The 19,993-nt window shown below is 44.2% G+C and overlaps 1 protein-coding gene across 1 annotated transcript in view; it reads right to left on the bottom strand.

The window, feature by feature from the left end:
* Positions 1-10,796: 10,796 nt before the first annotated feature.
* The window catches only part of LOC145399054 (carboxylic ester hydrolase-like), a 137,745-nt gene continuing 128,548 nt past the window's right edge, over positions 10,797-19,993 (bottom strand). The window contains exons 7-12 of the mRNA XM_080271791.1: positions 19,030-19,180; positions 17,335-17,585; positions 16,190-16,340; positions 14,707-14,842; positions 11,616-11,733; positions 10,797-11,174 (exon numbers count right to left, since the gene is read on the bottom strand). Of these exons, the coding sequence (XP_080127917.1) occupies positions 11,115-11,174; positions 11,616-11,733; positions 14,707-14,842; positions 16,190-16,340; positions 17,335-17,585; positions 19,030-19,180 (867 nt within the window). The 3' untranslated portion in view covers positions 10,797-11,114. The remainder of the gene's footprint in view (positions 11,175-11,615; positions 11,734-14,706; positions 14,843-16,189; positions 16,341-17,334; positions 17,586-19,029; positions 19,181-19,993) is intronic.

The raw sequence follows: 19,993 nt of genomic DNA on the forward strand, positions 1-19,993 counted from the left end.
TAAAGATGTAATGTTGTGTTTGTTTGAAAGTAGATTGAAAAGCGTGCATAAAACATTCCTTGCTCATTTCTTCTCTTAACCAGTGGATACATCCTTCCTGTATAACCACTCAATGTAAACAAGTCTGTTATGGCTCATTCATTGGTAATTAGCAATTACCGAATACTGATGTGGCACGTATAAATTCATAAAATTATTCAATAACGATAATTGCTAGATGTTCAAAAGCTCATGACAAATTAAAGTTTTGCGGCTCTGTCCAGCAGACAAGGAATCATATTTTCAGTGGCTTTGCGGATTTCGTAATACCTCTTCCTTAATGATTAATTGTACACATTACCCCTCAGCATCATCTTGTATGTTATTGTTACGGACTATGTCTATATTAAAATGGCAAATACAGTAACATAAAAAAAAAATGTTAAGGTATAATATGCAAAATCAATCGCCAAGGAAGAGGTGCTACGACGTCTCCTAAACCACCTAAAATACGTCTCAATGTAACGTGATTGGTTCAGACCACCACACTCCTTCCCCTACCAGTTCTTGTCTCCACCCATCTTATTCTTTTATTTTATTCTTCTGTGTATTGTTCATAGGCTAGCTCATTTCCATCACATACTCCCTGCTATGCAAATTCTTAATTTCTCTTGGTGTTCTCAACATAACCCCAACTACCGTCATAGGTTTCATTTCTGAATCGTCACATACCCCAATTCTTTCATATCCTCTCTTCTCCATTCCCCTTATCATCTCTCAAATACTCGTATGCTGTAAGACAGTATCAGGTTCGGTTTTTCTTGTTCCAGTGTGCGATCCCGTTGCTTATGCCATCGTCTCCTCTATATTACCCTGAAGGCCATAAATCCTTCTTGAATCTCATTAGTATCAGAAATGCTGTGTCATTCACTTCATCTCTCTTACCACATGTAACCTGGAAACATGTAATCATTAATGGGTCGTGTGTGGCAGAACACCATCTAAAACGGGGCCAATTTGGAGCTCGGCGATTGAGCACGAGCACCGAACACAGGCCTCACAGGGGCTTGTTATAAATGGCCCTAGTTCTCGTCGGTAAGATGACTCCCTAGCACATTTTCCAAGGTGATTTAGTTTGCTTAATACGCCATGGTATCTTCTGTGTCATTTGTTGTATATCTGTATAGACTGCGTGAATACACATAAGAGAATATTAACGACATATATAAGGGATAAACAGGGAAGGGAGAAGTACTACTAACCTTCTTTATGGAGGCTGATTAATACCTCTTCCTTACCAGGCCATTTCTGTATATGGCATGTTAATATTCTGTTGATATTTATCTAACCTATTTTGATAACTTGCAAATAACATACCAGAAGATAGCAAGGTTTAGTTAGCAAACTAAATCGCTGGGAAAAAGGTGCTAGGGACCAAATAGGTTCACCATCCCCAGCACGCGCTGACATTGTGACGTCATGGATAATAGAGAGAGAGAGAGAGAGAGAGAGAGAGAGAGAGAGAGAGAGAGAGAGAGAGAGAGGGAAGATTGGGAGAGTGGAAGAAAACGAATGTAATGCTATACGAATGTAAACTGGCGATTTCAGGATCATTTGGTAGGTGTTTGGTTGCTATGCTCTCAAACAGTGATGTGTCAAAAAGGTGCTAGTGACCAAGTAGGTTCACCATCCCCAGCACGCGCTGACGTTGTGAATTCATGGATAATAGAGAGAGAGAGAGAGAGAGAGAGAGAGAGAGAGAGAGAGAGAGAGGGAAGATTGGGAGCGTGGAAGAAAACGAATGTAATGGTATACAAATGTAAACTGGCTATTTCAGGATCATTTGGTAGGTGTGTTATGCTGAGTGTTTTTAGGCCGACTCCACGTACTAGAAACACTAGCTACTGAGCGGGGTCCTCTTTCCGGACCGGAAGTAAAGCACCAACAAAGGAACAGGACATAAAAACTAGGCAGTCCACCTTTAACACACATATTACCTTAATTCTAACACCGTGACAATAGTACATAGAATGATATTCTGGACAGGGGATACAGATATACAAAGTTACGTTAGGATAACACGGGATATTCACACACACTATAATTACACTTTACAATGGGTTAAGGTTCTATAAGTGAATGTGACTGTCTTTCATTAAAGTCCAAAAGGTCTTAGTGCACTGGTACAATAGGGATGTATAGGCTTATTGGGCCAGGGGAGGAATATTACTATAAAAGAACAGGGGGAGCAGATCACTATAATTTACTAGCTGGGCTTGGCGCGGCGACTCTCGCCCGCGCGTGCACTGGTAAGGGGGAACTCCTCTATTCTGGGCTGGGGGAACAACACTAGATTCACGGGCCCAGAGTTTATAGTCTTTAATCAAGGGAAAGTAATCACGGGCACTTATAGATGGGAACCCTCTTATTCACTCTGTAACTGTATCACTGTCCCTGTCTCACTGTAGGAGGGAATGTCACTAATCCTGCCCGATTTTCTGGGGCGATATCACTCTGTCACTTTAAGGGGACCTCTGGGGGCTCTACCCGTGGCGGGAATCACCGTACCCGCTGGGGGGAGACTCGACCCGGGTCCGATCCACTGAGGCGTTGCAGGGAGAACCTCTTGCTTGGGGTCTCGACCTGTTGTAGACCCTCCTCTCTGGTCCCGTCGTCACGGTGCAGGGAGACCCTCTTGCCTGGGGTCTCGACCTGTTGTAGACCCTCTTCTCAGGGTCCCGTCGTAGTGGTGCAGGGAGGCCTGTCTATGTGGGGCCTCGACCTGTTGTTGTGGCCCTCAGGACTGGAGCCAAACAGGTGGAGCAGTCGTGTCTGGCGTCGGAGGGTCGGCGGCAGGAGGAGGACAGCGTTGGTAGGCTGCTGGGCTCGCCTGGGGGTCCAGGGACTGTGGAGGTCTGTCAGGGGATACGCCGTCAGGTGTGGGCTGCGGCCTCATCTCCTGCTGGTGCCTGGGGAAGACAAGAATCTCCCGGGAGTGGGAGGTAGGTCCCGACTGGGACTGGGTCTTTGCTCGGGGGACACCTTCGGGGCAACTCTCCCGGGTCGTGTCCAGCTACTCCTGCAGGAGTTGGCTGAATATAGAGGACACACGGAGGCCGTGTTCTCTCTCTTACACAGGGAGGGTAGCACAGAGGCGACTCTCTCTCTTGTCTCCGACACAGCTGTGGCGCCAGGTCGATCGGCCCTGGGACCCACTTTTGGCTTTATACAAGGGGCTCTTACCCTTGGGGTGGTTAGGGGTGTTGGCCCTGTATAGTCCACTATTGGGCCTCCTGCCCTGTTTGTGATAGAGGGTATTTCTCCCTCGTGTTCATCAAAGGACCTCCTGTCCTGGTAGTGGCAGAGGGTATTTCTCCCTCGTGGCTCACTGTGGCAGAGGGTACTGGACCCTTGTGGCTCACCAGAATAGTGGCAGAGGGTGGTGTTCCCTCGTGGCTCACTGTGGCAGCAGGTGCGAACACCTCGTGGCTCACCAAGGGACCTCCTGCCCTTCTGGGGTGAAGCTGTGGTCGTCACCACAAAACTACTAGGGACTGATGTTAGATCAGTCCCACCCCACTGCTGTCGATGGTCAACCCGCCGTGTAAGTTGTTGCAGATCTAGGCTCACCTGGCGTTGGGGCAGTTGCGGGAAGAAGGGGCACAGGTCAGTGGTGGTTGGATGACCCTCTTGTCCTGGGTCATTAACCTGTCCGTTATCTCCTCCTTGGGTGGTGGGGTGGTGGTGGCCCGGTGGTTGTGTGGGGGGTGGTGGGGCGGAAGGTCCGGCCGCGGGCATTTTAAGGTGTTTGGTTGCTATGCTCTCAAACAGTGGTCTGTCAATATTTTCAGCTGTTTTCCTCATAATCAGCTAGCTTACAGGCACCTGTGACGTCGGATCTGTGTCTGTATGACCCTGTATACGACATTCCTACATTCCCTGAAAACAGATAGTTCTTCTTGAAGCGATATTATTTTAATATCTCAGAAACATAGCATTACCCTTTTCATTGTTGTGCATGCAGTTTAGGATGCGAATAAAAGTAATCCATATAGGAAATCATTTTTAAATTTAAATCTCACCTATGTTATGAGTCGTTATCACCTTTCACATGAACCGATTTGCACCCATGAACAATATAAACTGTCGGCATGTTCACAGAACATACCCATTTGCGATCGTCACTGAACTCGCCCCGCAGTACAATAGAAAACGGAGGCCGGGGAGCTCACATCACAGGGCAGGTCGATGAGCGAATGGCCCTGACTACCAAGCTGAGATCCTCAGTCTGGATTATCTGTGACGTCATGCGCAGACAGAGACACGTTTTTGCTCCCCGCCCCCCCCGGTGTGAAACTACATTATATTTATCTTGCTAGGGACCCCTCCTTAACTGGAGATAATACGGTCAAAATAACTCAGTCTGGATTAGTAAGACAAGTAAATGAATAAATAAAGTTGTCCAGAGCTAACGAGCTAAGAGTTACGGTGTCGCAGTGGGGACCACATCACATCACGCACCTCTCAACGTCTCGCAGACTCTGAAATCTGCAACAAAACAACAGTGTGCACGTGCTCTCATCATAATATTTTGCCGCTGTTTGTGTAAATAAATAATTTTTAGCTCTATAGATTATTATTATTATTATTTTGTAGTTTTGTTAATTTGTTTGACTTTACTAAATACTGATGGCGGTGTTTGATAACGCTACAGTGACGTATCGTAGCAACATACCAAAGCCGTAGGAGATACATACTTGTGAGTTTCGCCACAGTCTAACTCTAGGACGCCTCGATAGGCAAAGATATAAGGTCAAACAGCTTATCAGGGCGACCTTATCTACCTGATGGAGGCGATGCTTGGAAACTTCGTGAGCAAGCGCCGCGAAGCAAATAGGTTATGTAAAGTAAGCAGTGTTCTTGCTGTATATTGAAATCCAAGTTGTGTTTTAAGCAAGCGTGTGTGCGATTGTAGTGACCATCATAACCCCAGGCATCTGTGTGTATCGTACCCTGTGTCTGGTGGTCGGTGGTGGCTTCTGGTATGTCGGGAGTGAGTGTTTTGTCGTTTCCTGGTCTCTTGCTTCCCACGGAGGAGATATTTCTTCATACAATGTATAAAATTTTGAGAGGAAATTCGTGGAGGTGACGACGCGAGGTAAGGGAGCAGCAAAGGTGGGCTTAACGTATGAGTGTGTACATAGTGTGATGTGGAGGTCACTGCTATAGCCGTGTGTCTGAAGTGAAGTAAAATGAAGTGAAGTGGGAGTGAAGTGTGTCGCAATTGTTGGTGAGTCGCAAAGTCTGTTAAATAACGTTCAAGGAACCTCAGTTCTTGTACAGTGAAGTTTATTATCGTTTCGTTGGTTCCCAGGCGTCCCCGTGGATCGCCCAGGGTTTTATAACAATGCCGCTCGCCCCCTCGAGGTGTCCCTGTCCGAACCTTGTCTTGGCAGGGTGTGAGGGCGGTGGTGGCAGGAATGGATGAGTGCAATGTCTATTCATTAGGTTTAAGGGTTTAGGGCCGTATTACTGACCCATTCAGCCCAAGGACTAAAGCTTTATTTCTTTCTTGTTACCTCCGGACGATACTGTTAAGCTCAGAAGAGATCATTCCATTTTTAGTGACGATAAGAAACGGTCTTCATTAACCTTTCCACACGCTGATTTCTTTCCTTAAGCGTACTTAAATCGTTTAAAGGTAGCAGGAATAGAATACAAAGCACGTCATCGGACTGATAGGTTAAAATTGAGAGCGGGAAAGTTTGGACAAACCCTAATTTCTGACGATATTTTTTGAAACATGTGGTGATGATGATAGAGCATGCCTGACTTTATGCATCGTCTCTGAATACGTTGCTATGTGGGATGCAGTTTGGTCACATCTAACCATCACAGGTGTTCCAGCCACCGTTAAAAATAAGAGGATTGCCCCTCACACCTCGGCTGACTCAGTTTTTTACTCATAGGGCCGTTAGTGTATAGAGTCTGAGGATGTATATAGTGCAAAGTGTCTTCTCCACCGTGACCCCTGATGCCCTCCCAAGACGTGTCCTTCCGCCTTGCCCTGCCCTGCCCTTAGGCGTTTGGGGATCGTGTTCTCTTCAGCTTATGAAGTTTCCTAGCACCTCTTCCTTGGCGATTTATTTGCCATAGTACACGTTACGTTTCTCCTGTATGTTACTTATATTAGGTTCTCTCATTCACAAGCACAACCACTGCAACATAATTTCCACATGCACACCACAAGTCCAACATAATTTCCACATGCACACCACCACTCCAGCATACTTTCCACATGCACACCACTACTCCAGCACATTTTCCACATGCCCATCACCACTCAAACATACTTTAGACATGCACACCACCTCTCCAACATAATATCCACATGCACCTCTCACTCTAAAATTGTTCCACCCTTGTACCTTGTACACTCAGCAAGAGTCCCGACTAGACCACCTGGTTGTGGGATTTGGCTAACGTGGCAGGAGCGCGCCTGTGTGTGTGTGTGTGTGTGTGTGTGTGTGTGCCCGACAATTATTCAAATCGCTAAGCTTCATCCACCGAATTATATTTGCCCATTGTATTAAGCTGTGATATAGGATTGTGTGATTGTTTGGGATAACGGGCTGTGCACTATATTATTTATAAAGTCTGAGTTATATGTAATAACTGTCTTTCCTTGTAGCGTGAACCACGATACAGGTTGAGTTGTGGTTCAGAAACAGAAACTTCACCCACAAATGGCGCGACGTTGGGAGAAGGGGGGAGTATGGAAGTGAGCAGCCGACAGTTATACATTCTTAATTATAACATAGTTATTAAGGTGTCAATGATATCCTGTATCCTAAATAATAATAAACCAATTAATTTTTAATATCTTTATATAGACCCAATTACACACTTTAAATTACACCAAACATAAGATACAAGTGCAATACATAACAGCCTCACATTACGGAATACTTTAAAGAATAATTAATACTTATTTGCATAGTCTGTGTTTCAGGAATAGTCATGGGGTAGCCATACCCACAGTGATATTTTCGTTAATGTTAAAGGTAATCATGTGTTCATTGGCGGATAACAGGCCGCTGATACCCCCAATCCTCATAGCAACGCTGTTGAGTTGTAGTGTCACTGCAGAGGAGTTTGTCATCAAGCGTTAAAGGCGAACATTACATATTAGTCTTGGACGTCCTTAGTCACGTATGCACACACCCATATTACCATTATGGCACACATTTCGTACTCACTATACTCCCCCCACCCCCACCACACGTATTGTCCCACACCCACGTCCACACACACATAATGTATTTGGCATTCTGTGTAATGAAGGAAATCCTGCTTTGAATTCTGTTGTTCCAAATGTAAATATGCATATAGAACTGTAACAAATTATAGCATGTTCATGAACACTGCACACTGTCAGGCAAACCGACCAAGACTGTAGCTGGCGTGTGAGAGCTGCAAAATTCCCACAATATTCTCCATAATGTATTTTGAGAGTTCTATATAGGCTGTTTCTGTTTTTCATAAGAAATTGCTGTTCATCAGTATGTTAACTTTAATTATTGACATAACTGGAGGAATAGGAACCTCTGCAGTGACACTACAACTCGCCAGCGTAGCTATGAGGATTGGGGGTGTCAGCGGCGTGCTTGGATGTTTCAGCCATGGACGTTTGGGCCACGGACGTTTGGGCCACGGACGTTTGAGGCATGGGCCACCACCCTAGGACGTTTTGGGCATATGTTATGTTAGGTTAGGTAAGGTTCATAACACTTCACACTTCCAAACGTCCTAGGTTGGCGGTCCATGGCCCACACGTCCATGGCCGAAACGTCCTATGTTCGTCAGCGGCCACCTCCCCTTTAACTGGTATCCGCCACTGAACACATGATTACCATAACATTAACGAAAATATTACTGTGCGTATTACTGTGGGTATGGCTACCCCATGACTATTCCTGAAACATAGACTATGCAAATAAGTTTTAATTATTCGTTAACGTATTCCGTAATGTGAGGTGGTTATGTACTGCACTTGTATTTTGACACAGTACCGTATTAAATTTTAGGTAAACATTAAATGCAACGTCATACTTATTAGCACAAACTGATAATGTGTGTGTGTGTGTGTGTGTGTGTGTGTGTGTGTGTGTCTACTGATAGCCTTTTGAAGAGAGAGAGAGAGAGAGAGAGAGAGAGAGAGAGAGAGAGAGAGAGAGAGAGAGAGAGAGAGAGAGAGAGAGAGTCGTGATGGTGGAACAGGCTGCATGTTTTCCGTTAAGGAGGTAGGGGGTATCCTATGTTTGGTGTAATTTAAAGTGTGTAATTGGGTATATATAAAGATAATACAAATAAACAGGTTTATCATTTAGGATACAGGATATCATTGGCACCTTAATAACTATGCTGTAATGACTAAGAATGTATAACTGTTGGCCACTCACTCCCATACTCCCCTCTTCCCCCAACATCGCGCCATTTGTGGGTGAATTTGCCTTCCGTTTGTGAACCACAGCTCAACCTGCATAGTGGTTCACACTACAAAGCAAGGGAATTATTTTACATAACTCAGACTTTATAAATAGTATAGTGCACAGCCTGTTATCCCAAACAGTCACACAATCCTACATCATAGCTAAATACAGTGGCCACATAATATAATTTGGAGGATGAAGCTTACCGATTAAATGAAAAAAAAAAAAATAATAATCGCCGGGAGCGAGCACACACACACACACACACACACACACACACACACACACACACACACACACAGGCGCGAGCTGCTGCCACGTTATCCAAATCCCGCAACCAGGTGGTCCAGTCGGAACTCTTGCCGAAGTGTACCTGTGTGTGGTGCATGGGGTGGGGGCGGGACACATCTCAGCCCTACAGATCATTTGCTCTTCAGGACCCATAAAATACCTTTCATATGTGCGCAGCAGAGCGTGTCAGGTGTGCACAAGCCCACCGCCACAGTACATACATAACATCGATATAATTTGCACGTAACATACAAGAGAATATTACTGCGTCATACCTAGGAATAAACCGGTAAGAAAATGTGTCAGGGGATACAGTAAGCATACGAGACTACAGGCCTGGTGCTCGCACCGGGATCACAGTAAAGTACAGTGATCCTGTCTTTATTTCCCGGCCGGAATTCCACGCTGTACTTTTCCTAGTTGTGAATAAGTGTTCTTTCGTTATGCGGTTCTGAGGGTTGTGTTCTTACTGCCTTGTAGAGGCTGTCTAATACATTCCTTGACGATTTATTCTGCACGCTGCACCCCAGTATCCTCTTTTATGTTACTGATGCAGACTGGGTCAGTATTAAAAAGATGCAAACTACATATAGGAATTTGTTAATGTAGAACATAAGCAGTATAAATCGCTCAGGACGAGGTGCAACGAAGTCTCCCATGCCATCTGGAATACGTCCTCGAATACAGTGACTGGTACACTAAGGAGTTACAGTTTTTGCCCACCGCCTATCGTACTCTGACTGGAAGGAGACAAGCAGGAGTTCACACCGAACGATGGCATGTTTTCCAGTGTTTACTATGAACCTTTGTTAGCGTGCAAGAAGAATCGTTTGCAGTGACACTTGTTCGTGAAGCCTAGAAAAGCTTCACGGTGCCAACAACAGGTTTTTCTTTGATATGAAGTCGTAGCTACGATTTCCTACCACACCTGGGATGAGAAAAAGAGTGCAGAGAAACTATGGCTGACGAGTGTGCACTTGGCTACGCATGAACCAAGAACAGTGCCTGTGTGATGCGTCATGCATCATGGTTACTAGATTACTTCATCTAATATTTAACAGTCCTGTTCATTCATGTTAATGCCTTTAACAAGCAAGAGAATACAAGGTTATATAGTATAGCAAACAGTAGATCTCTGCAACACACTAATGCTGTCTCAGGTTCTTATACAGTCAGCTGAACTTGGTTATATTGAATACCTGATACTGTGATATGAATCTTATAAACAACAAACACTTACTCGTGACTGGGAAAGCACAGCATCAAATCTGGTCAAGAAATAGTGAGTTAGATTACTGTCCCAGCACCAGGAGTCACGAAAAAAAAAAAAAAAATCTTGAATGTTAAGTCTTTTGTCAAGATGTTTTTGCGAGTAACTGTCACACAGATTCTCATGGAGTATACGGCATAAGGATTCATGTACTTTTAAAGGTCATATAATAAATACCGATGAATATATGTATAAAAATAATAATTATCTTCCATTGTTATCTGTATCTCTGGCAAAAATAGATAGTAATCATTATGAACGAGTTAAAAATGTCATAGTTTACCTAATCCAGGGCACACACTTGTACCCTGCCAACCTACCCTATTCCTCTTCCCTCCGTCCCTCCCCGTTATCTCCCCCCTCCCCGCTACCCTCTCCCCTGACTCCACACCAAGGAGATGAGGAGGGATGGGGGAAGGGGTGGGGTGGCGAGGCCCGTGGGGAGGGGTGAGGGGGTGGGGGTGGCGTGGTGCAGACTGACACCCTTTGTGTGTTGCAGCCTTCTCCTGAGCGTGTGTGTGTACTGTATGTAGAAAAAATAAACAAGGCAAAATAAAAAAACGTGGAATGCTGAACAGTCTTAATTTCTCTACATACCTTTGCCAATAATGTAAAATGCATTTCTAGACTAATACTGTACTAGCATCCCCAAACGTGACTATAATTCGTTTGTGGACACCTCTTCCTAGATAAGGGCGCATGGCTATAGGTAAAAAGAAAAAAAATAAAGATAGATCGAAAGAGAGAGGGAGAGAGTAGATAGGTAGACAGATAGATAAAAAGATAGACAATAGAAGTTGCAGCTGCCACCTCAGGCTTATCTGAACGTGAGACAAGTGGACTGCAGGCTGAAGTTGTCCTCCACTCACAGCTCACGATCCTCCTTACAGGGGATTGGGAGGGGAATGAAAGACTTTTGTATAACTGGACTGCACCACCTGGCCATATTGGTGTCACCACGTGAATGAAGTCTTCCCCCTCCAACACAAGCCTGATAGATAGATAGATGGATAGATAGACTGTAGAGAGATAGATAAGAGGACTTCGACACGGTAAGACTCATCGATGCGTTTTTCTTCTTCTTAATCCTCAATGCACAGGAGCTGATGAGTTGACAGGAGTGATCTCAGAAACTCTCGCACCTGTGTAGAGAAGAAAATGAATCATAATAACAACTGAGATCATCATAATAATAATAATAATAATAATAATAATAATAATAATAACAATAATAATAATAATAATAATAATAATAATAATAACAATAATAATGATAATAATAATAATAATAATAATAATATTATTATTATTATTATTATTATTATTATTATTATCATTATTATTATTATTATGCAATAACAATAATAACTCACTAATATCAGCAACGCTCTATTTTCTCACACCATATTTCTCTCCCTCTCTCTGTCTCTGTCTGTCTCTCTGTCTCTGTCTGTCTCTGTCTCTGTCTGTCTGTCTCTGTCTGTCTGTCTGTCTCTGTCTGTCTGTCTGTCTGTCTGTCTGTCTCTCTCTCTCTCTCTCTCTCTCTCTCTCTCTCTCTCTCTCTCTCTCTCTCTCTCTCTCACCTGTCTTCGCGTGTCATTTCTCATAACCGGCTGCGGCTGAATGTCTAGGTGGGGAAGGCCCGTCCCCTCACCCACCGCCTCCCACTCGAAGCTAAAGGAACCATTGGGGGTCGGGTTTCTGGGGGCAGGGAAGGCATGTTTGAGATTCAGTATGGGGAGAGAAACAGAGGAAGAAGAGAGTAATAAAACTATTAAAATGATGATGATGATGATTCATGATTAAATAATAATAATATTAAAAATAATGTTATGCTAGGCTTTATTAGGTCGGCTTCCCGTCCTAGTAACGCCTAAGGTATAGCTGGGTTCCTTTACTAGACCGGAGCTTAGACACAGTATGAGAGGAACAGGGCATAAAAACAAAGAGCAACAACCTTACACGTATGTTACCACATTATGAAAACAGGAAGCTAGACTTTGTCTAAAAGCAAGTCACTGGAATGGACAGGTATTTATAAGTTAAAGGTATCTCGCAGGATACCGACAGACAGACAAACAGAAAGTGATCTTGAGACAAGTTGTAACTACACTTTTATTCTATGGCTGCTGGTTTCTCACATTATTTCTATAACTGTTCCGCGGTATGCACTGGCAGTGTCTTTCTTACCTCTCACTATATTCGGGCTGCTTTACCACTGTCACTTGGGCAGTCACTTTCACTTTTACTGTCCCTGTGCTAGACACTCGGGCAGTCACTTTCATTTTCACTTGCAGGCAGGGAGAGATGTCACTGTCACTATAGGGATATGGGGCAGGGAAGCAGGCCAACCAAGAGCGAGGCGAGGGGGCAGGCGGCTCACAGGTGGCGGCCCAGTGTTGGCAGCACCCCATCAGGTGCGCTCTCGGTAAGGGGCCACGGGACTATCCGTGGAGGCGTCATCCTCCGGGATGGGCTGCGGTCATGTGTGTTGAAGATTCCCGCACTGGAGGGGCTTGGTGCTGGAGTCTGGCCCTCGGGACTGAGGCCAAAGATTCTGTGAAGGCATTCCTGCAGGCGCTCGGTGTGGGAAGGGCATTGCTCCTCCTCCGGACTGGAGGGGTCACGCCCTGGGGTTCTGGGGACGGCATGGAGGACCTGCTGGCTGCAGTCTCGCTCCCGCTGCTTCGCCGTCAGGGTAGGAATGTGGCGTTGCGGGCGGCAGGAGTCTGAGAGGCATGGGTCTCCCTCTGGTGCCAGCTGGATGGAGTGTAACCCCGTGGTCAAGATGGGTCCTCTCCAGCAGTACTGGATAGAGAGGTGTTCCTTCTGGAGACTGCTTTGGGTAGGGGAGCCAAGGGTGGGACTTGTTCTGCCACTGGAAGGGTGGCTCAAACAGGGGTTTCCCCCAGGTGGGGAAGTCGTAGGAGATGAGGCGCTTTTAGGACACCCCTCCCTGGCGCAGCTACCAGCCATTGTCGAGGTCCCTTGGGCAACGGGAGGAGGGCAGCTACAGGCCATCCCTGTCCCATAGGTGCGGCAGCTGGCCGTCACCTGGGCCCGACTTGTAGGGTCTTCCTTGGGTTGCAGAGTCACAGGGGGCAAGGGGCTTTTGAGGTGCCCCTCCTTGGCGTGGCTACTGGCCATCGTCGAGGTACCTTGGGCAACAGGAGGAGGGCGGCTACAGGCCGTCCCTTTCCCGCAGGTGCGGCAGCTGGCCATCACCTGGACCCGACTCCCTGATGGGACCGCAGGCGAAGTGTGGTTGCCGGCAGTCACCTGCCTGTGGGCGTGGCTACTGGCTGTCACCGAAGTCCCATATGAGGGGCGACATGTAGGCGAAACGTGGTTACAGGCGATCCCTTGCCTACTGGTGCGGTTGCTGGCCGTCACCAGTGTCGTGCCCCTCGAGGCAACTGCAGAAGGAGAGAGGGTGTACCATTCTCTCCCCGCATGCGGCAACCGGCTGTAACGGGTTCTGCAGGGGGGGACAGCACCATTAGGAGCAGCTACTGGCCGTCTCTTTAGGGCGTGGCTACTGACCATCACTTTTGCACAGCTACTGGCCGTTGCAGGGGCACAGCTACTGGCCATTGCAGGGGCACAGCTACAGGCCGTTGCCTTAGGGGCGCGGCTACAGGCCATTGCGTTAGGTGTGCAGCTACTGGCTGTCACAGGTGCATGGCTACAGGCTGTTGCAGGGGCACAGCTACAGGCCGTTGCCTTAGGTGCGCAGCTACCGGCCATCGCTGAGATGCTGCTTGAAGCTAGTTTTCTAGCTCCACTCTGATCTTGACGCAGGTTGGTCCTGTGGAAGGATAATGCACCCAGACTGAGGTGTTCACGCCGGGTGCATTCCAGGGAGTAGGGGCATGCGGCTCTATTGGACTTACGGCCATAAATCTTGGATGTTGCGCGCGCCCTGTGTACCCCTCCATTGTTGCCTCCTGGGGGTGTTGTGCTGCCATCAGCTGTTACTATTTCAACTAATAATAATAATAATAAAAATAACAATAATAATAATGACACTAGTAACAATAATGGGAATAATAACAATAATGCAAAGAGTACTACTACTGCTACTGCTACTACTACTACTACTACTACTACTACAACTAGTATTACTACTACTACTACTACTACTACTACTATGACTAATAATAATAATAATAATAATAATGAGAAATTATGATGATAAACGCAAGAAAATACTAGAATTGCCTTAACTGAGATGGAGGGCTAAATACACAACGAGAAGTGAAAAAGAAAAAAGACGTTAAAAGAAGTGAAATCGAGTAATGGAGGAGGAGGAGGAGGAGGAGGAGGAGGAGTAGGAGGAGAAGAATCTAACTAGCCCCTCAGGATGGTATTCTAAATGGCCATAGAGATTTCTTAACACCTCTTCCTTAGCGATTTGTTCTACACACTTCATCTCAGTATCCTCGTGCATGTTACTGAAATAAACTACGTAGATACTTAAATAGTATGAATAACAGGCAAGAGAATATAAGCTAAACTACAAAAATAAATCAATTAGTAAGAATTGCTTCACAGTCTTCAATAAGAATAAAATGACAGAGAACCGGCAAGAGAACACAACACACAAAATAAATCGCTAAGAAAGAGTTGCTAAGAAACCTCCCATGCCACCTAGACTCAGGCCCTTATCCTTACCCTGTGGCGGCGAAGTTGACCCAGAGCTGCGTCATGATGGCCCTAACCTTGAGGTCGTCGGGGGAGGTGAGGTTGAATAGGGAGTAGAAAGGCCCACCGGAGAACAGGTACAGTAGGTCATCACCGTTAGTCACCCCTGCGAGGAAATTACACGAACTAGAGACAGAGCAAACAACAACAAACAATGAAAAAAAAAGTGTGGAGCAAACTACAAACAATACCGACTATAAGGCACGCAGAGATGCAACTAAGTATAGGGCAAATAAACAATAATGATTACAAATTAACCCGTCACGTCCCGAGGTTTTCCGCACCTCCGAGATCCCCCAGTCCCGAGGTATTTTTGAAAAAATTTATTTTTGGCTAAAACCTTCGCTTTTGGTGAGAAACATCGAAAATTCATAGAGAAATCGCTCACCTGAGGTTTAAAATACCCAATCCAGGTAGGAGTTCCTCCTTACCTGACTGGGTTTTCTAACATGCGGCACCAAAGAAAACGAGTTCTATGGGAGGGTAACTATTTTATCCACTCATAAATGGTATTTATTTATTTACTTGGTACGAATGTATATGTAGTATGAGAGTATATTTGTTTTCAAGCAGTAATAAAGGCATTATAAGCATTGTTTCACTCACTAACTAATCACCATACCTGACATTTTTTTGCCACATTACCTGATCATTATTTCTGACTGTTTCTTCTTCTAATGCTATGTAAACATAGTCCTCTACATTGTCATCGATTGGGGAATCACTGGCCCTGAATATCTTTACTAGCCAGGTCACTGGTAACAGGTCCTTTGCCAAGACAATTGCATGAGGGGGGGAGGGGGGAGGTTATGCGGTGTAAGGCATTGCCCCTGCTTGGCATCTTGTAGAGGAATAGAGGAAGGTGTCCCGTGTATACATACGAAAAATCATGCTCGAATATTGAAAATTGTGCAAATTAGGGACTTTGCAATTGCACGACGTACTGGTACGTCACCGGGACTGGCAAATGCAAATCGTTGCAACGTACCCATACGTCGACGGGACGGGGCGGATTAAGTAAAGCAAGCTACAGTAACTGGGAATAGGGAAAAAAAACTACTGTTACAGTATAAGATAAAAAAAATAGTAACAGAATACAGAGCAAACACTAACCAACCACCGTAACTGAGTATAGGGTAAACAAACTATGATAACTAAGTATAGGCCAAACAACCTAACAATGCAGCAGTAGCCAAGTATACAACACAGTGAGTATTTTAATTGAATGAAATAAATTATAATGATTAATATGAAAACCAAATAGAGTAAATGAGCACAGGCAAACAAACTGAAGCACGTATGTAAGGCAAAAAATCTGTTGCCACATTTAACCTTTCCAGTTCGAAAAGTCTCACCCAAGCTGGAAAAAAGTAAAACACAGTCTGAGGATGGCATGAATGAAATCTAAAATACGTCATCGACCTGAAATGGTTTAGAAGGAAAACAGACTCACAGTGCTGGCCAACTGTGGGCTTCATCAGGTCTGCCACGGAATGCTGACCCCTGTACACGAACTCAAAAGTGTACACCTTCCTGTTCGTGTTTCGTGCATGGAGCTGGGCTGTGAGGTCGCTTGGAACGCCGAAGTTGTAGTCAGTGAACAGCTGTGGGAGTAGATGTGACGGCAGTAAGAGGACCTACTTTAACATCTGAGAGAATCTGTGACGCCGGGAGTAATAGGCAGTAAAAGAGCTGTAGATTATATAATGTAACAAAGATAATAGGAGAGGAAAAGGTGCGTAGACTGCGAGAAATACGAATGCTAGAAAGGTAGGAAAAAGGTGCATAGATTGTTAGATATGCGAAAGCTTGGAAGGTAAACTGACATCAGAGAGCGCGCCATCTAGGACCAGTTTAGAGTCCCAGTTAATATTTCCTTTGTAATACTGGGACCACATTTCATTACTGTTATCTGGCTTTGAGACTGCTTTAAGGCTTTACTAATATCAGGCGAAAAAAAAAGCCCACAAGATCTGGCGCAGTGTCCTTGGGTAAAGCATCTGCGGGGTCCACTCGAGAGCCAAACTTCTCTAAATTTTCTTGGTGATGTGCTGTCTACTACAAAGAGGATCTGGACCCTACACAGTGTATATATTGTGCTGTAACTGTGGGACGGCCCCGCGGAAGCAGTTGCTTGTCGGTCAGGCAGACCGAGGTTAAGCACAACAACAAGAATAACAACTGACAACAGCAGTGTATTATACAGCTAAATGTCATGAAAGATTAGAATGTGGGATAAAGAAAGTGAGAAGTCCAAAGATGTACAAGTAGGTTATTAAATATAACAAGTATGTGAAGCGAGACATTTAAAAAGGCGTGTATTGGAATGAGAATATAGCGAATAGCATATGAAATGAGGTGGGACGCTAGCAAAAAATTTCCCTTCCTAAGAGAGTTAAATTCATAATTAAGAGAAAGAGATGTTGAATGAAGAGAGTAAGATTACAGTAAGAGTTTTATAAATTATAAGTGAAACATTATTTTGACCTCTCCTGAGTTACAGACTATTAGGCATGATTTTTTCTCTAAGTCATATCTTACTAATAGCAAATGAGAACGTGACGAAAAATAATGTCAAATTCTGCTTTATTTCACTACCTGCGTTACTTCTTCGCTGTTCGTCTCGTCCACTATCACACCACCAAGATAGTAGTTGAAGATCGCTGTGGCAATGTCAAGGTTGGTGGAGGTGTTGGTGGTGATGGTAGAGTTGGTTGTGGTGGCACAGTCGGTGGTGGTAGAGTTGGTTGTGGTGGCAGGATTGGTATTATGCAGCTGGAGGCTGATGGGGCCGATCTCCTCGAAATTGTTAACCAATTCTGCTCTTATCTCCTCATTCTTATACAGCGCTGTTGGATAAGGATAATGAGACTTGATACTTATAAACCCCTTAAATCCTACGACATGTTTTTCATTCTTTTCTCGCTATTTCAAGACAGTTCTGTTCAGCTTTGGTGAGACTTCAAACAGGGGAAACTAAATTCTTCATCCATTTGCCTGTTTAAAACAAAAGGTTTCTCCAGAGATGAATAATCGACTAAAGGTAGCAAGAATAAAGCAATAAAACACGTCACCGTACTGAAGGAGATAAACAGAGAGGGCAGCTTCTCTCATTACCTTACATCTGTCACTCGCCAAGCGAGCCAGAGAGAGAGAGAGAGAGAGAGAGAGAGAGAGAGAGAGAGAGAATGTCATATTGTTCTATATTATTATTGCTATTGTCTGACGAGTTAATTCAGCTTATGGGAGAATTCTTATAGTGAAGTGGTAGAACTACATTCAACTTAAATTCTCTTTGAGAATCAACATTTTCAACGTATTACTCATAATCATCATCTTTATAATCTTTGTCATCATTACCATTATCATCTTTATCATCACCATAATCATCATCATCATCATCTTTATCATCACCATCATTCTAGTAGTTCTATGCCTCGTCCCCTCAAGTTTTGACAATAAACAAATAAATATAAGGATGAAGACCAATAAATGAAGTTTGCTGTCACAAATGTGATAGAGTAAGCGAGAGACCAACAATGAGTAAGTGACCAAACATGAAAAATGAGGCACCAGTCATGAGTAAATGAGGAATCAGTTATAAGTGAGGGACTAACCCTGAGTAAATGAGGCAGCAATCATCAGTGAGGCAGGAACCAGTTATCAGTAAGAAAGGGTCCGACTACTGGTAAATAAGGAAACAACAAATGAGGGAGAGTAAGTGAGAGACCAACCATGAATAAGTGAGACCAACCATGAGTAAGTGAGACCAACCATGAGTAAGTGAGAGACCAACCATGAGTAAGTGAGAGACCAACCATGGGTAAGTGAGACCAACCATGAGTAAGTGAGAGACCAACCATGAGTAAGTGAGAGACCAACCATGAGTGAGAGACTAACCATGAGTAAGTGGAGAATGAACCATAGGCAAATGAGGAACCAACCATGAGTAAGTAAAGAACCAACCATAATTAAGTGATAAACCAACCACGATTAAGTGATTAACCAACTATGAGTGCGTGAAGAACCAACCTTGAGTAAGTGAGAGACCAACCACGAGTAAATGTGGAAACAACCATGCGTAAGTGAAGAACCATCCATGATTAAGTGACGATTCAGCCATGAGTAAGTGACGAAACAACCATGAGTAGGTAATGAATCAATTATGAGAAAATGAGGATTCTACCATGAGTAAGTGAAGAACTAATCATGAGTAAATGAAGAACCAGCCATGAATAAGTGAACCAGCAATGAATAAGTGCAGAAACAACCATGAATAAGTTAAGAACCAACCATAAGTAACAACGCTCCCGTCATGAGTGTTGATCCCCGTCATGAGGTCCACGCTGTTGTGAGTGGCATCACGCAGCATCAAGTGAGGGGCGGCGGGAAGAAAGTCTCCATCAACGAGGGGCGCCAGAAATGTTGGATTTATTAACCATCTCTGCCAGTAAAGTCAACAGTAAGCACTCCTCTCGATACGTTGCTTTTTTTCCGAAATTAAATCAGTAAATAAACTCACAATAATCAGTGAAAAAAGTTCAAAATAACAAGTAAAAAGCCGAAATCATCATCATCATCATCATCATAAGTCTCTTCCCCGCCTAAAGCTGGGATAAGATAGGATCCAGAAATAAGGGGTGAGAAAGTACAAAGTTGGAGAACTATCAACAGCATGCCCAAGGAAACGGATGGGACAATCATTCATACATAAATAAACTCCGCGAATTCAAATCAGTTATTAAAAACTTAGTAATGACCACTATTAAGCTCAGAATAATCAGTATCAACATAAATTTTAGCAAAGACGAGAGCTACGACATTCTACATACAATCTATGACCTGGGTAGAGTGGGAGGTATCAAAGTACTGTACCATTAAGTTCAAAATAACAGTAACAAGTTTGAATAAATAGTAAAAAGGTCAACATATCTAATAATAACCTCACGATAACCATTACAAAGATATAAAAAATAGAACCAGCATAATTAGCAATGACGAGGGTCAGGATGTGAGCTGGGGAGTTATGCTGATGCACTTTTAGCCGGGGTTTCAGTATCATAACAAAGAGGAGAATAGTTTGAAATAACTAATATAAAGCTCAGCCTAATTATTAATAGGGACGATAGCCTTAGATTGAGTCCATTCCTTATGCACCATGACCACGTGTCGAACTACTGCACCAATAAGCCCACAGTACTCAATTAGCAAAAACAAATAAAGCAGAAAACTTTACAATAATTAGCATGAAACCTGA

This window comes from Coenobita brevimanus, chromosome 47 (genome assembly GCF_032717465.1).
Source record: "Coenobita brevimanus isolate Jiangsu-jjx chromosome 47, ASM3271746v2, whole genome shotgun sequence".
NCBI classification, from domain to species: Eukaryota; Metazoa; Arthropoda; class Malacostraca; order Decapoda; family Coenobitidae; genus Coenobita; species Coenobita brevimanus.